Here is a 20,985-nt window from a genome sequence, read left to right as displayed (position 1 = left end):
GAAGATGGCGATAGCTACGGTATCAGTGCTCGACACCGATAGCTGCTCCGTTTACTAATCGATCATTCCGGGTGTCGGGAGTCCGTGCAAAGTAGATGCAAGTTGGTGTGCCTATTTGAGAGGACGCATACTTCGCAAGGACACTTGTGAGTAAAAGAGGTGTTTCTAAGATATGCAGCTGTGTGAAAATAACTGTTGCTCCTATATAAATCACTCATGGTACAGGTGTTTTAGCGCAAGATGTTAGTTGAAATTGTGTCGTGAAAAATGTTGAGGACCAACAACAGCAACTCGTCGGAACGAAACACCATTTGAGACGACCAACGATACCTTCTCCGCTTCGTTGCTGCACCGCTCCAAGTGGTTACGATTATGATGAGATAACAAACGCAGAATGAAATACAGTGGCAGTAACCTTCTTGGTTATGCAGTTTACGCATTTATTCTATTTTTTAACGGTGAGTCAAACATGACACTCTTCTTTTCTTTATACCGATCTTTCTATTGTTTCAATTCAAACGCTTTCTCGTTTATACGTAGACCTTCCTCTTTTTCTCAGTCGGCTTTTTACCAAGTAATTTTTTGTTTTTATTACGCTCACCTTAACCTTTTATCTTGCGTGCTCTGTTCTGATTAATAATAATAATAATAATGATGATGATGATGATGATGATGATGACGATTATGATTATGATGATGATGATGATGATGATGATTATGATGATAATGATGATGATAATGATAACGATAACAACAACAACAAGGAGGGGAAGAAGCTTTTTTGTTAAAGCTACGCTCCTACGATTCAATGAATCAGTGAAATATTATCTAGCGTCGTTTTAAACCATCCGGTCATACGTCGATATAAGTATTTTTTACCATTCTGCGTTTGTATATTCAACTTGTAGATTCATTTATTTATTACTCTTGATATTTATGTGTCGAATGGCAGCTTTTAACACCCTATACCCGGTGGATTTTTCGATTGACGTAACGTGCGTATGACGCATGTATATACATTGCCGCTCACCTGCTTACTTGATCACTTGATACGATATGCGCGTGCCACTTTATGTTAGCAAAATATGAATCTTCTGTAAATTGTGCTGTCAAATATATTTATGTTCAGCGAAATATTTGTTAATTGTTATTTTTGTGCCGTGTGAAATTCAAACAAATAATACAAAAGACAAATTGAGGAAAACATTATTAATCGATGATTCAATTTATGAGTTTCATTTCTCATAATTTCACTGCTTAGTAATCTCATAAATGGGTAAGAGTTCCTATGAATACTTTTATAAATATTTTGCAGTTATTCATGCAGAAAGTGGTGTCACCTGCAAAGATCAACAAGGACGAGTCTATGAAAATACTTTTATATACATTCCTGGCCCGGAACCCTGTACATTATGTGTATGTGATAATGGCAATCCAAAGTGGTGTAGAGCACTTGTTTGCAAGTATGCAGAGGTATTTCAAGTGCTAAAATAATCATATCGCTTTGCGCTTGGTATTATTTTCTTTCTTCCTGACTGAAAGACTAACTCTACGTTAAACAGGAATATTGTAAATCTACCCGGCATATCTGTTGCCAATATATTTGTTTGGATGATACGGTGTTATCTATACCCAATGACAAATCTGATGGGATTGATAGCAACGCAAACGACGCTGCCACAAATTACGATATAGGACTACGATCTGTTGCTAGTTTTGTAACAGCTGTATTGTCGTTGAGTCTGTTATTTTTTTTAATACACCGTTTGCGCCAAAGAAAGATACGAGGTATTTTTCCTTCACAATGTGTCAAGTGTTTTTATCTTAGGATAATAGATCAAAAATTTTGATTATTTTGTAAAAGTTTGCGTGGCAGGAAGACAGAACAGACAGTTAGCAGAGGACCAAAGAAACTTAGGTAGTATGGGATATTTAGAACGAGATGGATTGTCGCATGGTGTTCCTATGGATGACATTCCATGTGGAGCTAGTTATCCATTGTGGAAACCACCGAATAATTATTTTCCTCGTGGCGAGGCTCCACCACCTTATGAAGAAGCAGTAGCAGCAGCGAGAGCGGAACAAGCTCTTTTATCCATGAACCCACAAACGCTTCCGCAATTCAATTTTCCAAACACCTATTTGCCAAATACCAATAGTCGTACGAGTATATCGTTAGTAGGAAGCACTCAAAGTGGTATAAATCGCAATTCGTCAACATTAATATGCGACAGTGGCATAACGGATCAAAGTGGCTTAATCTCAACGCCAAGTAGACCAATATCGAATCCAAACATATATGCTAGCTATCGGCAGTCGAATCAAAACGAAACGTTATCACCGAGTGTTAGTGTAGGAACTTCTACGACGAGTTTCACAATGGGAACAAGTACTTACGAAAATTTACCTACTCCCATTGGAATTCCGAACTTCGTTAATCAGCGTCCTGATGTAACTGCACAACCTTTATCCAACTTCACCCAACAACAATCTACTATTCCGAAAAGTTATCAAACGCATACCACCCTTCCTCGACAAACTGGAGCATTTACAATATCCGCAACCTTACCAAATTCTAGTGTGACTGCTCATCGTACAATTCCTAGGACTTTAACAACTCGTACCGGTGCTAAGTTACAAGATATTATAAATGATTGCACTCAGAAAGAATTTTTACGATCTACGATAACAACTGATATTACTACTACGTCGAACATACCACATTCTTCGCAACAAAATGCTGTAACTAAATTAGAAAATTCAAGGGAAAATACAAATCCAGAAACATTTCGTGAAGATGTACAAATACAGCCTTCTTCTGCTTCTTCCTCAGGATTGCAACAAATTGAAAGACAACCATTGGATCCTAAAATGGAACTAAAATCTCATGATTTTAAGGTATAGTACAAAATCTAACATAATATTGTAAGTATTATAAAATTCTGCCTTTTCAAATACACTTACTTATTGTATGTATATAATGATTTTCACGCATTCCAGCCACCATTAAATATAGCTAATGGAATTAATGAAGAAGGAAGTTTTGAATCGGTAGCATGCACTTGTAGCATGCAAGCTCTTTCTACTCTCCACGACGATACAGATGATTACAGAAGCGAATGTGAAAATTGTAAAAGCGCAACAGGTTCTCGTTATTACTTAGATAACGAAGATGAATTAATTACGTCTCCGCACGAAACTATGACGTTACATAGAAGACCAGATGAAACAGCTTCAAATGTTACTCCTCAGTATTATAGAACTTCACTCACACTGCCTATAAGTACCCGTCAACGAACAAGGTAATTATAGAAAAAGGGATTATTATTCTTTTTTACTTAACTTAATATTAAATCACTTTATAACGTTTAAGGATTATCGAACCACTACAACTAATAGTTGTGATAACATGTCATACGAAGAAAAATTTAATAATTTATCATAGTATTATACAAGATTGTGCGTGCATCTTTTATTCATTCTCTTTTGCTGCCTATTAATTTCGCCTCCGGTCTCCATGTCTAATTAATATCTTCTTTCTGCTACTATTTGTTCAATTTGAATTATATATTTTTCGAAAAATTAGTAAACGAAACAATATGAATGTAACATTTTATAAGTTTACATTTGTGCCATTGATTGATTGACTTTTGTCGATATTTCTTTGTATCTAGGAGCACTGGCATTCGTGAAAATTGGTTCAACTCAATGCCTCAAAGTTCCACAGAATCCTCGGATGAAAATTGATTGCAGTTATGTGTTTCCTGTGCATCGTATAACTATTAAAATGATTTATATTACACTACCATTGATCAAAATTCAATATTAAGGAAGACGAACAATGTTCATATTTTATTGCGTTGCAGACAACGTTATATTGTCGGTAAATAGTATTACATTGCCAAATTTCAGAGTTATGGTGAAACTTTTTCTATCTTGTTCACTGTATATAAACTATTCACACACATACTCAAAACTATGTATGACCTATGGAAAATATGAGTCACGCTTTTGCTCTCACGGTTTTTCTTTACATGTTATTAAACTTTGAGAGCAAAGTTTAGATAATATATTTATTGCATAGCAACTTACAATTCCAATATGTTTAAGGACGTAACTACCTAAAGTATTTTTAACTATGTTCCATGCATATCATTTGTTAAAGATTCATCAACAGAATTGAAAATTGAATTTTTATCGTTTTTATTACAGAATTCCTTTATTGTTTTGTCATGAACAGTATGATATATATATATATATATATATATATATATATATATATATATATCATACTGTTCTGGAAACTGGATAACGCAATAAAATATAAAGAACAGATTAGTTCATATGATACTCATTGTTACATATACACTTTTTTTTATTTGTTTACCAATTGTTAATTTCGATACCTATTTACAATAATTTCAATACTAATTATTCAATAATGTGAGAGAAAAGTGAGTATAAAATAGGATATGAAGGTTGCAGGTAAGTCAATGACAATTTGATAACTTATTCGAATATTATTACACTGTTATATCATTATTTATATTATTCTTAATTTCTACATCTCATTATTATAATAACTTTTTGTGAAAATCTTAATGTAGAAGCCTTTATTTAATTATGATATTTAAACACAATATTCTAGCTTAATTGAAAATATTTTCATATAAATTTTCTTTCCATACTCTGGTATTTTGACGAAAATGGACAAAAGTAAATCTATTAGATAATGTGCAGTGCACAAGTATATATATATATATATATGTATATGTATGTATATATATATGTATATATATGTTTTGAAGTCTTTTAAGAATACATATCAATATTGAGTACAACCTCCAAGTTATATAAAAATTACATAAATATATTCATTTTAGTTAATTTCTCAACACATTTGTTAATTTTTGCCGTTCATTTAGCATGAAACATAAGTGTACAATATGTTAAATAATAGAAATTGTTTTACGATTTGTATATACATATGCTTGAAACAGATCTATTGGTTCAAATAGTCTAAATCAGCCTTAGTACATATATGTTATGCTTCTTCCACTTATCGTGTGAATGTTGACTCTATTCTATTATATTTCAGTGTTATGTATGCGAGCGTTCGTACATTTGTGTGTTACGCGCATACAAGATATAATATTCGTCTTAAATCTTTTAAATTGACATTCGGGAAAATGTCTTATTTCGTATGTAAAACGTTCTTTTTATGATCTTTTCTTTTTTTTTTTTTTTTTTTTTTTGTGATTTTTAATGGAAAGTATGATTGTAGTTACCCAAATTTTACATTCAAACACTCGACTCGCATAAGATATGGTGAAAATTTCTAACGACTAAGTTTAACATTTTGGTATAAGGATAAACATTTTTAAGTCTATACAATTATACTCTATGTAAAGTGAGAAGAAAGATTTTTCTTATTGGGGATTATTTGTAACAACATACTTTATACGAACTACACATGAGTGAAATATTCATTGTCTCTAATCGGTGATTAATGATTTTTAACGTATGAAACAAAATATGAAATGGTCCCCTAAAGCATGCAATATTTAGTAATTATAATATATTTTAGTTTATGGATAGAATTTAAGAATCAGACTGATCATATTTAATGATATACAAATATTTCTATTTGAATCAAGTCGGTGATGTATTTCACTAAAATTCCTTTCCTAATGTAAGACATTTTTTTATATTATTACAAATATTCTATAAATTAGTAAGGTATAGGATGACTAATTATTGATAATATGTTAGCAAAGATTAATAAGTATTTTATTATCATTATGACATTATTAATCTCATTGTAATTTTAATCCGTTGTACCTTTATGTTTTATTTTATATTTTTGTTATATTTGTGAAATACTTTAATCAATCAGTTAGTTAATCAAATGTAGGAAAAATACAATTATTTATTAGTTGTGATTATTTTCACAAATATTTGTGTGATCATGAATATTTGTTATTTCGTACAAAAGTATAATATTAATTATCTAATTATTGCTTATATATTCAAAAGTATATAAAAATGTAGAAGTAATAAGTTGCAAAAATTAATTAACAATTGCTGTTACTAATTTCCTTTGATAATTAAATTTTTGCGTAGATTTACCACTTTACGTTAATGAAACATGCACAGAGAGTACGTTTTGCAGTTCTGCTGCGGATAAGGATGTAAATAGGAGGTGTGTGATTAATTGAGAGAATATTGGATAAGTTCGGGCGGACGAACGTAATAGTGACGAAACATTGCCTCAAAAATTACTTTTAAAATTACTCGTAAGATACCAATGTTATTTTATGTAATACAGTAATAATATGTAAACTCTGTGCCAAATTGTATAATTTTTATAACATACGTAGGAAGTGATATTAACATTTCATAAAATTATTTCTTTGAAATAACAAAGCGCTATATATTTTTTTAGTGAATTTTGGTATAATTTGTGTTGTTTTGCCATTTTATTTTCATTACCCATAATTAGAAACTAATTGTATAATGCATCAAAAAGGATTAAATATTTTGATTCTTTTCAAGACCTTAATTAATAAATTAGTAAATTAATTATTTGGCAATCATTTACGACTAATGAGCAGAGCAGGACAGCTATGTTAACAGCTATGAATGATTAAAGTTACTACGTCACTAGTTTATTGATTAATAAAAATTTTATGTGTACGTAGGATGTGAAAATTGTGCATAATATTAGCAAAACAAAATTTATTTAAGTTATAGTTATATACATATAGCACTTAGCACCTAAATAAATCAAATAAATTATCGAGGCAATTTTTTATTATAATTACGTTCGTCTGATAGAACAATGCCACCATTTCTCTTGTTGGTTACCATTTAATGTGTTCAACCCTAGTAAAGATATTTAAGCTGCTTATATCCCTTAATGAATCTGCGATTTCTTCGTTACGAATTTCGTAATTTGAGTGAATTCTATGTATGAGATAAACATCGACAAAATAAAAATTATTTCTGTAATAGTTAATTTATGACATTCGTAATGCTTATTTCCAACGTAAACTTCCAACTTGGTTAATTCTATTAATATAAGAGAAGAAATAGATCTGTTTACAGTGTTCGTTGTTATGTTTTTTTACAAGTAACGTTAACGTGCATGAACATTTTGAGTGAAACTCAGGATGTGAAAGAGATCGTGGAATATATGAAAAATAGCTAAGAAAACATTGGTAACCATGACAGAAAAGAAAAGAAAAGAAAAGAAAGGAAAAATTTTTATAACATAATGTTTTATTGCGTCTATCATAATGCCAAGAATTTCAAACTATGGTACATACCGTAACTTTATAATTATACATACAATGATTCTGCGTTGAGCTATATTCTACAATACGTATGTATGTATGTATGTATGTATGTATGTACATGCTTACATATGTAGGTATGTATATATCGGCGAGGTACAATATGCAGCAAGTCTAATTTATCTAGAATATCTTTGATCCGATGATAATTATTTTAAGTCTATTTTAATATTAGTTATAGTTATATTAGTTATAGACATTCCCGCGGTTTTTTATCATTTGTATAATACTAAAATACTATATACTAAAATATTATAAACTGCAATGTTCTCTCGTTTTCTAAATTCGAAATTCTGATTAATCTTTTAAATGTTTCCACATTTGATTTTCATTCGAAACTTATATTATTCAATATAAAATGGTGATTCAAGTTTTGATGACAATCTTCTTTGGAATAATATCTATTTGTTTCAATTAAAATACATACATAAGTATATGAATCGATATACTGGACTCCCTATAGATATCCACACGAAGAAAAGTTTAAAATACATACGTATACATACATTTCGTTTGTGAAATTGATAATGCGTTTATAATTATTAAAATCTATAATAATTATTATTGAATTGTTAAGTATTATAAATTAAACTTCCCATTGTAATATCAATAGATAGAATTCGAGTTTCAAGATATTCAAAGTTATTGAAAAGTCACAGGAGAACGACAATGACGTTTATATATATATATATATATATATATATATATATATATATATATACAAGATATATATAAGATATAGATATATATATCGTATTATCACGTATTGCATATACCTGCATATACTAAGTTACGAATTATCTTTTTATTAAGTTACAGTTATAACTACATACCGAGACAGAGAAAAAAAAGGAAAAGAAGGTAGAGTATAACATGATTACGTGAAACGTAATGTTTCATATCAATCATTTGATATAATTTGAAGAAGAATGTACCGAATGTTTCTTTATCCTTTTCGTCTTCTTTTTCAAGAGAAAGGAGTTATTAATTTCGATATAAGTGTAAAATTCATATAGGCAAATATTAGGCACGATGGAAACATAAGTACATACATATGTATATGTATAAGTGAGTGATCGTAGTAATAGGAAGCAGTTCTAAAACCAATTTCACGAATAAAATTACATTTAAAGGGAATCGAAGCATACATGAAACCAGTGAAACGAAAACCATATGCGATTACTACATGTACGTATTTCCAACTATAAGCAGACTCTGTGAAAATCGAAATCTCTTCTTATGATAATCGACGTATTTCGTGTGTTCATTAAACTTGACTGTATTGCATTTTTGAAAGAAATGTGTTCATTATATAATAAATCTCTTTCTACATGTATACAGTCGTTCGACGAGAAAGGGTACAAGCGGGTACTTAAAATGAATTTGAAGAAAAAATGTTCAAGACTCTTGTAGTTCAAACGGTACAAAAATTTGAATTATTTAACTGTTCGTCTAGTGATCTAAAATATTGTAATATATTTATCTGAGTAGGTTTAGAAATCTTTAACGCGCTTACTTGTGTAAGTGAACCATTATACATTGATATAAGTTGTATTAGAACATTTGTGTCGGTAGACTATCGTTTGATTGTAATAAATCAGTACTTTACATAATCTGTTCGTTATTAACTATTCAGTCTGCACTGACTTTAATTAATCTTTAATTAATATATCCACTTATTTGTTCACTCATATGTATATGTAGGTGTTTCCTTAGAATATGTCAATGAAAAATTTCCAAGAAATTTCGATAAAGATTTTTAATACAGTTTCATGTATAACGTTACATAACTTAATACGAAATTTCCGCAATTGATGTAACGCTCTTTAGCTTTTTAAATTTCTTATAGCTGCGTAAATAATTTATATAAAGGCCTTCACAAATTTGAACATGATCAAACATGTGGCGAAGAGGAAACATAATCAAAGATATTCGTGCACGGTCTACTCGAAAATAATGCAACTATACGCGAGTACACTATACCAAAAAATGGCACACGCGCGCGTGCGCTCGCTCACATACGTACATAAATGTATATTTAATTACATATAATAATTTGATAGCTAAATACGATAGAGTATCAAGAGTCGTACATATCAATCATATTTTGCCAAAGACTATTTGTTATTGCAGTATATTTTTAATTAACAATGTTTTTCATCCTGTGATCCCTGAATAAAAATGAGGAGCTAAATAAATGATCAAGTATACACAAACACACATGAAACAACCGTGCGTACGGGCGCAGCATACCTAACCTTATACTTCTCTGTCGAGATACATTTGTATAATATTTGAAATGCACGAGCCATTTGAAATGTATGCGCTAAACATATACATATTTAACGATCGATAAAGTAATTAATTATGCACGTATGGTGCATACTTTTACCATAAAAAGTAAAAGGATTTCATCTTACTTGCTGTATACGAACGAAAATATTATGTATGTAGTATATACATATTTATATTTGAAGACAATCTAGTCTTTTTATTCAGAAAATGTCTCCACGAATATTTTACAAATGGAAATAAAAGACACAATGGTATTATACTCATAACTGATAATTAAGAAGAAAGATTACAATTTGAATAGAAGTTAGGGAACAACGAAATATATTAAAACTAAAGAAAACTAAAACTAAAGAATTGTAATCGAACGAAGTAATGATAGATTGTTGCGCAAATCGACTAATTTAATTAAACGCCATCTCGTGATACGTGGAGGTATCATTTAAAATCAGTAGTTTTCCAGTTCTGTTTCGGCATTCGCTTAAAACGTAATCAACGTACATCAAGAATTGTGACGGGTTACGATTCATCACGATAGTCAGAAATAGGCAAGAGGAGCAAAGAGGACACGTAAAAGATGGCGGAAGCCGTTGTAGACGGGGCAATGTCCCGATTTTTTTGTCACAAATGCAGTATCGAAATTGAACGTTTATTACCTGTAAGTATATTTATCGTTCTTTTCACATTAATAACTATACTATTAAACATGACACTATGTGTAAAACCTCCAATTTTTTGTTCCGAGTTGTCCTTTAGTATCACGCGTAAAAGTTCTTTTCCTTCTACCTTCTTTTTTGTCCAATATAAAAAATCGCACTAAACTATCGTCTTTTCAAGTACAATTAATCGCACAAATTACTATTCTCTCATTACCTCTTACATTTTTACTTTCACCATTATGTATCTATATTAAAATCAGTTAACGCTCGAGTATTATGAATGATAATGTTATTTTAATGTAAAACTCAATTAGATCGAAGAATATGTATTTAAAACGATTCTATATATACCTCATCTCTCTCTTATACTTATTTTCTAGATACTTTTCTTAGTATGTATACTTAATATTGATCATTGATTCCTTTAGGTAATATATTATTGCTTTATTATCGAACATTGTACAATAAATTACATTAATTGTAACTAATATCTAATCTAAACAAATAAACACAAAAGTTATCCATACTTTATCTATCGATCTTTAAGTATTAAATCTGTAGGTGTCTTTTTGACAGATACACGAGAAGAAGCGCAGAAGGATTTAAGTTATTTCCTGTGTATTATATTTATTCAAATTATTTTACAAAACAGATTTTTGTTGTAATGACACGAATGGTTCTTGTTGATTATGACTTGATATAATGTTTAATCTATTTTCTAGGATTACACATGTCCAAGATGTTCGAGTGGTTTCATAGAGGAATTAGAAAGCGATAGCAGTGACAGTGGATCTGGAATGCATATTACTAACGACGCAGATGATGTAAATATCATTTCTCAGTTCATAATAGTAAATAACATTATAGATGCATTAAAGATGAAATGACCATTGTTTTTAAATTATAATATCATAGTTTTGTAACTTCATTATATTTTGATGCATTTCGTTATTGTTTTGATCAAATATTTATTATGTAGCTTTGGGAACGTTACGCAGATGTTCCTTTAAGAGGGGAGTATGAAACGGAGTTCTCTAATCAGTTTGAAACACCGTTCAGTTCTACACCTGTTAGAAATAATGGTCCTGCTGGTAGAAGACGAGCTCATTGGACACGTAATGCTCAAGATACACGTCGTTCTAATAGGTATATCGCTTTTAATTTTTTAAAAGCTCACAGTGTTTACACATTAGAATTTCTAATTAAATAATTAGCTCCATGTATGTATCTTTATGGTAATAATATATTTGATTATTTTAATATAACGTAAGCGTAAAGTATATCAAAGACAAAAATTGAAAATTGACTTGATACTAGTTGTGTTTCTTTAGAAGACAAAAATTATTTATATAAAAGTGAAATTTAATAAATGTAATTGATTTATTACCGACTTATGCGGTATGTATGGATATGATTTGTTATTTTTATGTTGAGCAGCAGTCGTGGACGACAGGAAGTAATGCCTGTGTCTGTAGAGAATTTCATACAAGATTTTATACTTAATCTCTCAGAAGGAGTAGCACAAGCTGCACAACTACCTGTGTATGTATAATATTAATCTTTATTATACATTTATTCTTATTTACCTAATGTATATAAGCATGTATGCATATAATTGCTCAAGTTTAGAAGATTTACAAGGCAAATCAAATCTTTTAACTTGTACAATATAAAAAAGGAAACCACATACTTCATGTAAACATATCTTGAGAGAGGGAGAGAAAGAGAGCGAGAGAGAGATTTGCATGTTACTTATATAGAATATTATCCTGAGTGAATTCAAAAGCAATTTTCCAATTTTAGTTCATCTGCATGTAAAATATTTCTATTTGGCATATAAAACAGGATATCATGGTATTTATTAAGAAAAAAATAATTACAAGCGTTTAATAAGAATTTCAATGAAATTAGAACCAAATTTTAGTTAAGAGCTTATTTTTAAGTATTACATAGAATATATAATTGTGTATGTAATCTTCACTTTTCTTTATATTTATACATAATATTTTTTAAATAGCGTATGAATAGATGAAGCTGATTTATGCGTGTATATCCATATGTTGCTCGTATATGAGCGTATGTTCGTTCATTTTACATGTTTATAATAGATTAAAATTTGAACAATTCCACACAAATAATCACATGCCATGTAGTACTCGCTGTTAGAAGGGATGGAAATAACCGAATAAACATAAAAGTAACTTGAGAATGTGTTACGTGGAAGAGATATTAATAAATGGTATTAATGGAAATATAAAAAATGACAATGAAAGTTCGAAAAAATTACTAGAACGGCTTATATCCTTTTTGCAAGGAGATATTTTTATGATTTATTTCACAGTAATGCTGACTTTTATTTTCTGACTATTATTTTATTCGAATATTGATTGAATAAATCTATCATATATATATATATATATGTTTATTTATTTATTTATTTTTCATTTTATTTTATTTATATATTATATATACTATATCTTTCGCGCGCGCGCGCGCGCGCGTGTGTGTATGTGTGAATACAAAATACGTTAAATTTATTAATATAAAATATTTTTAATTTATTACATGAATTCAGGATCATCATGAATCATAAATTAAAGAGCGATATTATAAATAGTAGATGAAAAATCACTTTTATTTAACTTGCATTGTGCCTTATATTGTTTCCTTTCATTATACCATGTGAGTAAACATTAGATATGTATAAATAAACATAAAGAGAAGCACTTAAAAGCTTGTTCACCCAGGATAAAAGTCATTATTGCTTTGTTTGATATTTGGTATTACTAAAATAAAGCACAATAATGTAGATTCAATATTAGACTGTTCTTGGGAAATCCTGGAGATTATGTCTGGGGTCAGGATGGCTTAGACGCGATTGTAACGCAATTATTGAATCAAATTGATGGAACTGGACCACCTCCCTTACCAAGAAAACAAATCGATGAAATACCAACTATAACTGTGAATCAGTGTCATGTGGGTGAGTAAAACGCGTACATATGTATATTGTAACTGTAACTCATAATTTAAAAAATTAATCTAAACATTAACAATAAATTATATTTTATAAATTATACATACAGATAGTAAACTTCAATGTTCCGTTTGTTGGGAAGACTTCAAACTTTCTGAACCGGTTAAGCAACTTCCTTGTCTACATCTATATCATACACCGTGTATTGTACCATGGTTAGAATTGGTAAGTTGAAAAAAATTCGAAGAGTTCAATTTTATTTCAAGATGATACAAATGTCTTTTCATAATATTTCCATTTCTTTTCTTTTTTTTCGCATTTAGCATGGTACTTGCCCTATTTGTAGACAGCACTTGGGAAGTCAAAATTCGGCAGAAGTACATCAGGATACCGTAGGACGTAGCTTAGTCGCTCTCTTTAGGTATGTTAGATATTTTATCTATATAAAGCTTAAATCTTTTTACTTAGACATAGCAATAACATGAACATAACATGACAATTGATATTTTTAAATATATGTAATACATGGAAACTGTACATTTTAAGAATTTGAATATTCATGTTGTGTGGAAAGTATAAAAGTCTCATAGTTATATCTATTTACTTCTAGGGCAACCAACGAATCAAATAATACTAGAACATCATCACCTTCATCCTCGAGTGGTAATAACTCCAGTAGTAACTCATCGAGTGAGATTTGAGATTGATTATCCTGTCTTAATATTTTCTCTACCCAGCAGGACACGCAAATATACACACACGACATGCGTCTATTTTTCACTTTTTTCAAATTTGTTTCCTGGCACTGTTCACTCGAGCGATGCTCATATATATCAATATTGTATCTCGACACTAATATAAATTTCAAGCTTTATACTTCAATCAACAGTGTAATGTGAATCAAGAACAAATAACGCAATATAAAATTACAACTTGCATGTGTTGCTTTGCATGAATTATAACGAGATATGAAGATTAAGGGTCAAACAAAGACGTGCGTATTTATAGTTGAAATAATCATTGTTGCTATATATATGTATATATTTATTTACGCGCGCGCCTGCATATACACAATTTCATAGTTTGCAAAAATAAGTAAGAAATTTAAGAAGAACGTGTATGTTTCTTTATAAAAGTTTGAATTTGGATGTTTAATAAATTTAAGGTGATTACAATAATGTTTACAAAATGAGAAATGAAGAAAACACTGTAACATAATCTAAGCGTAGGAAGTGTGTTATACATAAAAATAATGGAAGAAACGTTAGTGGTTTTAATTGTGTACAGTTTAATTGAAAATTTATGCAGCAATTTTCTTTCTGGCATACTCTCTTTTCTTTTCTTTTCTTTTCTTTTCTTTTCTTTCCTTTTCTTCTCTTTTCTTTTCTTTTCTTTTTTCCATTCATATGATCTTGATTTTTTATGCTGTTTAATTGCAGCGTACATGTACGAGTGTTCCTTTGAGTTTTAAGAATTGTAAAAAAATTAGCCACTAATATTCTCTTATTTACATTCTTTTCTTGAAACTAAGTGTTTGCACCAGTATTGTACTACAAATTGTTATCGATATATTTTATTTTATTTTGATCATTAACAAATATCCTATTCAATTTATGCTGGTGCATGAAATACACGCAAGAATTGGTCATGGAAACGAAATTGCAGAGACATTACAATGGAAGTTATGAGAGATGGAAAAGTAGAATGGATTATGATATTTGTGTACTTGTTTGAAGTTGTACTTTCTTTCTCAAATACGGTTATATACTGTCCTATATAATTTATGTTACTCTTCTCATCATAAAATCGAACATAAATATATTACATTAACTATTAGCGCAATAAACGAATTGTTTATTTATCATTGAGTTGATATACGGGTTTGGTACAGATGCAAATTTGATCGTTCGTAATTCACAGCTGATAATCAGTTGAAATAATAAGTATCATAGATATATGAGTAAAGTAGAGAATGTGAATAGCATTTAGATACGGATATGTATCATGTTAAAACTTTATAGATTTCAATATAGTATACAATTCAGGTAATAATTACCTGCAATATCAATATGCATATAAACACTTCTTCAATTTGCCATATTACGTAATATACATGTAATAAATTATAGTGTTGCTGTTCTTATAGGTCAATGAAATTTGATTTGTTTTCACAGTATATATAATAAAAAGATATAACGAGTACATTAGTTCTTTATGTTGTCTGTTTTTAAATACGATAAGTGGAAAAAGATGAAAAATTGTAATCGGGGAAAAAGATAATGTATTCAATTTACATAAATAAATATTATTTAATTGCAAAAGATTGTAAACAAACTTGAAAATAAATAAAGTGGTTTTTGTTTAAAAAATCTAACTGTTACAGATATTTAACAGATAACATAAACTATATAAATATAAATATAAATATATATATATATATATATGAGAAACATTTGAGAAATATCCTGCATGCAATTAAATGTATATATAGGAGTTGTATAGATATTTTTAGTAAGAAGTATCCAAAATTTGAAAATTCTATTAGGTTATTATTAAAATACTGAACGATTTTCATCTACATTCCTTACTTTTATACGAACGATCCTAAATGTTAGAAGATCTATTGTCTATATTATTAATAAAGTTATACAATTCATATATGCATAGGTCAAACAGTATGTGATTCACATACGCGCATGCGTGTATGCGATATATATACGATGCGCTATGCATAGATGAGTATAGTATCTTTGTAATAATAAAGTAACTCATAAAGTGCTGTAAAATAATGAAGTGATCATTATAAATATAACAATAAAAATGGATAGAATGAACAAATTGATATCTTAAAAGTTATTAAATCAGAATATGATTACACAAGTTGTACAGTAAGAGAATAGGTGCAAAAAGAAATACATAGATTTAAATGCAAAATATGTTCAAACTAACATAGCAAATCGCTTCGCGTAGAAGAACGGAAAAAAGTTCATGTTGATCTAAAGTCATATCAGTTATTTAAATTTTAAATAAAATATGTTAGTAACATTAATAATATTACAAATATAAGATATTATTATCTCCCGTTGTTAACGTGTAATCAACCTTAAAACTTTCATCCTTACGAACTTAAATGAAATATGGAACATAACCAAGACGACAGGGTTTGATCTATCTCTATAAAGACAAAAATAGAAGGCACTTTTATGTTGTTCAGTTTACACGTACGTGTACATCAAGTGAAATGAATAATCTGATACATGTTCGTAATATTCGCAAGGGATGGCTGAAAAGGAGGCAAAGATTGAATACGTGACAGAACCTTGCCCTATTAAACCTCGTAAAATAGGCCCACAGAATATAGTATTACGCCTGAAACGTCGAGAAACGTTTGGCTGCTCTTATCCAGGAACACACGTACACTGTGCTAGACAGTTTTATCAAAATGTATTTCCAAATTTCACTGTTATGAATGTGGAGAAACCTCCATGTTTCCTTAGGAAATTCAGTCCTGATGGTCGTTATTTGATAGCATTTAGCGCAGACCAAACTTCTATAGAGGTTTATGAATATCGTGGTGCACCTGCAGCTGCCGATTTATTAGCAAGTTGTGAAGGCGAATATATCGGTCATAAGAACGACGACTGTAGTTTTCAAATTAGAAGGAACATTTTTAGTCGATTCTTTAAGGTGTATTGTATTACTTTTAATCTTTTAGTATCATAACTTCATTTATGAATAATCGATTTTTATTAACTAAAATAAATAACAAGATTCATTACAATATTTATAGGCTAAATGGATTGTTAATGTGGTTCAAAGTAATGAACAATTGAACAGAGAATGCAGTTTATTTACAGACGATAGCCGATATGTAATTGTTGGTTCAGCTGCACATATTCCAGATGAATTGAGACCACATTTTTATCAGGTAAAGATGCTATCATATGGCTAATAATTCTTAAATTATTAAGGATTAAATAATATTAAATTTCATTCTTTAAGATTTATTCTAACAATGAAGCGCTGACTCCAAATCCTAGATCACCTCTTGAAGATTATAGCTTACACCTTGTCGATTTACACGGAGGGAAATTGTGTGATACTAGACATTTTAAAGTAGATAAGATATATTTGTCTCATAATCAAGGCAAGCAGTCTTAATTAAATATTGCTCATGAATATCGTGTTTACACCATTTATTCAGATCAATTAACAAACATTTTTATTTATGTAGGCCTTTATCTTTATAAAGATATATTGGCAGTACTGTCTGTTCAACATCAAACCATTCATATATTTCAAATTCTTGATGGAATGTTTATCAATGTTAGAACAATAGGAAGGTACCACCTCTATAAAAGGAAATTTTTTGTTTTAAATTTTTTCTAGTAACCATTGTTATATTATCGATAACTGACATTGGTTGGAAACAGGTTTTGTTTAGAGGATGACGCATATTTGGTGAGAAGTGCATGTCCAGGAGTGAACTGTCGTCCGTTTAGAGATGTCATAATAAACTGTCTTAAACATAAATTATTAGTTTATTTGTACAAAAGAGCGGCATATATTAGCGCTACAAGAAAGGATCCATACGAGTTGAGACGTTTTTATCAATATTTTGATCAAGTATTGTATAAAATTTGAATATGTTATTTATTATAAAAATCTTGAGCATAATGATGCTTTAAATATATGTTATCATAATAAATTAATGTTTCAGTTAAACGCGTTACGAATGTGGAAAATGCAGTTGTTAGATACAAATCATGTTCTTGTAAGATTCGCAAGTGAAGAAGTGGCGACGCTTCAAGCAAACGAACCTAATGTACAACCTGCACTTCTGGTAGTTTATGATATGGTCACTGCTAAAATATTAGCTGCATATGATAACACGTCCACACAATTATTAACACAATTTGAAAACTTCAGTGATTTCTTCAGGAATGCTAGAATGAGTGGTGATTGTCAGTATATGTGTTCTCCATCTAACAATATATATGCAAGGTATAATATTCACGAGAGTACAAGGTGTAATATACAGGATATCCCGGTATTTTGAGACAAGATTAAATGTGTGTGTGTGTGTGTGTGTGTATGTGTGTGTGTATACGCATAGATTTTTCATCGTTTTCGAAATATGGAAATATTTTATTTCGTACGCCGAAATGTTCAATTCTTGTTGTTCGAACGCCAAAGAACTGAACATTCCCTTTCGCATACACATATACTTTAGTCGTATAATTTAGGGACACTCAACGTAATTATCAATCAAATATAGCAATGTTTCAAAGTACGATTCAAGGTGTTCCACATAATGTGAAAACCTCGGCAATTGGCGTCACTCATGTGAGTTAACACCAGAACCAGCACTTTGATGCTTAAAGCAACAAATGGTGTGCCATCATTTTGATATACGTGAAAAGTGAAATTTTTATAATTTTTATTCCATTACAATGTAAGAATTGTTAATAATTCGGCGAGATTTTTCTGATTTCAATTAAACTGACCAAAGTCGAAAGTTCACTTTTAGGATTAGAACTACCAGGATTTTTAATGAGGAAAATTTGAGATTCGCTGTGCTAAAAATTATCAAAATATAAACCTATCTGCGCAAATATGCAAAAACAGAAGAAATGATTTGTTTAATTTGTACAGGATAAAGAAATCAGTTGCAATCAAATTATAGATGACACGCTATAACTCGACGTTTCAATCTTCACTTAGTTATATTTTTGGGAAGCGCTATTGTACTTTCAAATGTTCAAATAACTATCTTCTCATCTATTCCTATTTAACTATCGATAATCCTTTAAATAATTCGATTTATGACTTATTTGTGGGTTTATATTATATATATATATATTATATTATATTATATTATATTATATTATATTATATTATATTATATTATATTAATTAGAAAAATGTCGCTGGATCATTAACACTTTCTATATTGTGAGAAAAAGAAAGGGAGTTAGTTATATAAATTTCATTTTTTACCGATAGTAACGTATCGTTTTCATTCTTATTGCCTGTCCCTTTTGGATGTCGCATCCAGCGTGACCAAGTTCGAGCAATTACTGATAAGGAAATGCGCAAAAGTGGTGTGCAAAAAATACAACACAGTTTCTAAAAATATTTAAAAAATAGTATTAATCCATAATTTTATTACAGATTGTTACAACAGAGATTTAAACAAACAATAATAAGTGCCAGATACGGTGGTGTTACAGAAGCTACGAAAAGATTACTTGCTCAATTGCCTATATGCGCTCAATCCTACTCTAGTTCTCCGTACCTTGACTTATCCCTATTTTGTTACGATGACAAATGGGTATCTATGATGGAGCGTCCCAAAGCTTGTGGCGAACACCCTATACGGTATAGTTTCCATTTGACTTTTGATATTTCTGGGAATTACTTGCTAAATCTATGAAACGTATAAATTTCATATGAAAAATTGCCAAGGGTTATTAAAATTACTTCCACGTATATATGTTAAAATTATTCTTTTTAATGATAATTGATACTTAAACGCAATTATTTAATGCTATTAATGCTATTACATTATTTTTAAAGGTTTTACGCTCGTGATTCTGGTCTTTTAAAATTTCGAATGTACGCGGGAATGTTAGGTCGTACAACACCTACAGCTGCGAGACGACTAGTTGCATTTACCTTCCATCCAACAGATCCATTTGCTATTTCTGTTCAACGAACAAACGCAGAGTACATCGTCAGTTTTCATGTTAGGCACGTTTAACTTTTCATCGAAGTATATCAACGTATTACATTTTCCCGATGAATACGATCTCGTTGTACAGTTTCAATAATAATCTTAACTTTTCCGAACTGATGGATTATTAGAAAAGTTGATGCATATGTAAATAATTTTATTACGAAAGTACGATTAATTGGATTTTGTACTTCGTTGATACTTCTCTTAATCTTCATTGACATTAGAGCTTCGTATAATCTTAGATATTAACGTTTTATGTTCTATAATCTTAAGTATAATAAATATACGTTACATAACTTTCACGAGTTACGCATACATTATATGAAACTGTTGTCAGCTATTCTTCTATTAATGAAGTAATTTCAAATGATCAAGGTATTAAGCCATTTGGAAATATGTAATTTAGTGTAATGATATTTTATTATATACTGACCAACTATTAAATTTAAATGTAAAAATCCTTTTATTACATGAACTTTAAAAATTTGTAAGTATCATACATGTAAATACATGTAATAAAAGTATGTACGCTGTAGCGAATAAGTTAAAGTCTTTATTATGTCCCTACGTATTTAATTGCACCACGATATTTTTTTCTTCTCTGTTATAATCAAATACAAGAGGTAAAACTTTATATTCTTCGAAATTTAATACTTTTAGAAATTGTTATACCGTTTAGAGTAAGCAATCAACTATTGAATGCGTATTTGAATTAACAGGGTCAAATATATTTCATATTTTCATGGATATAATTTCACATTCAAATTTGAAGTCTTTTTATTCAAATAAAGTTAACTAAAAAATTGAGCGTGTACACTTAAGCCGGCTACACATGTAACTGCATACTTGAGCGTTATTATACACGCATAAATTTATTATACAAGCGTACTTGAATAGTGCCAGTGTACATGCTTGAATTATGTCATCGACAGACGAGGTGAAGGCTGGTTATACGTATAAACA

The 20,985-nt window shown here is 29.8% G+C and overlaps 3 protein-coding genes across 10 annotated transcripts; all 3 read left to right on the top strand.

The window, feature by feature from the left end:
• Positions 1-17: 17 nt before the first annotated feature.
• Positions 18-7,018, top strand: LOC132912276 (uncharacterized). Of its 5 annotated transcripts, none has more exons than XM_060969661.1 (7): positions 18-146; positions 235-458; positions 1,316-1,473; positions 1,563-1,788; positions 1,877-2,898; positions 3,001-3,302; positions 3,675-7,018. In XM_060969661.1, exons 2-7 carry the CDS (start codon positions 395-397, stop codon positions 3,745-3,747), a joined length of 1,845 nt encoding a protein of 614 aa, XP_060825644.1. In that variant the 5' UTR covers positions 18-146; positions 235-394; the 3' UTR covers positions 3,748-7,018. The 5 variants fall into 5 exon arrangements, with proteins under 5 accessions (XP_060825644.1, XP_060825626.1, XP_060825635.1 ...); XM_060969643.1 differs by having other exon boundaries at positions 1,865-2,898; XM_060969652.1 differs by having other exon boundaries at positions 1,316-1,482.
• Positions 7,019-10,087: 3,069 nt separating this feature from the next.
• On the top strand, positions 10,088-15,652 carry LOC132912435 (E3 ubiquitin-protein ligase RNF126-like). 4 transcript variants are annotated; one of them, XM_060969870.1, is made up of 8 exons: positions 10,088-10,305; positions 11,029-11,130; positions 11,286-11,452; positions 11,747-11,848; positions 13,129-13,289; positions 13,393-13,508; positions 13,607-13,704; positions 13,894-15,652. In XM_060969870.1, exons 1-8 carry the CDS (start codon positions 10,225-10,227, stop codon positions 13,982-13,984), a joined length of 918 nt encoding a protein of 305 aa, XP_060825853.1. In that variant the 5' UTR covers positions 10,088-10,224; the 3' UTR covers positions 13,985-15,652. The 4 variants fall into 4 exon arrangements, with proteins under 4 accessions (XP_060825853.1, XP_060825837.1, XP_060825843.1 ...); XM_060969854.1 differs by having other exon boundaries at positions 13,117-13,289; XM_060969860.1 differs by having other exon boundaries at positions 11,744-11,848.
• Positions 15,653-15,900: 248 nt separating this feature from the next.
• On the top strand, positions 15,901-20,154 carry LOC132912316 (DET1 homolog). Its single transcript, XM_060969726.1, has 8 exons — positions 15,901-16,970; positions 17,074-17,211; positions 17,286-17,430; positions 17,518-17,626; positions 17,717-17,909; positions 18,004-18,287; positions 19,458-19,664; positions 19,863-20,154. Exons 1-8 carry the CDS (start codon positions 16,563-16,565, stop codon positions 20,044-20,046), a joined length of 1,668 nt encoding a protein of 555 aa, XP_060825709.1. The 5' UTR covers positions 15,901-16,562; the 3' UTR covers positions 20,047-20,154.
• Positions 20,155-20,985: the final 831 nt, after the last annotated feature.

The sequence above is a fragment of the Bombus pascuorum genome, chromosome 1 (genome assembly GCF_905332965.1).
Source record: "Bombus pascuorum chromosome 1, iyBomPasc1.1, whole genome shotgun sequence".
Classification (NCBI taxonomy): domain Eukaryota; kingdom Metazoa; phylum Arthropoda; class Insecta; order Hymenoptera; family Apidae; genus Bombus; species Bombus pascuorum.
This window is presented reverse-complemented; position numbering and strand designations above follow the sequence as displayed.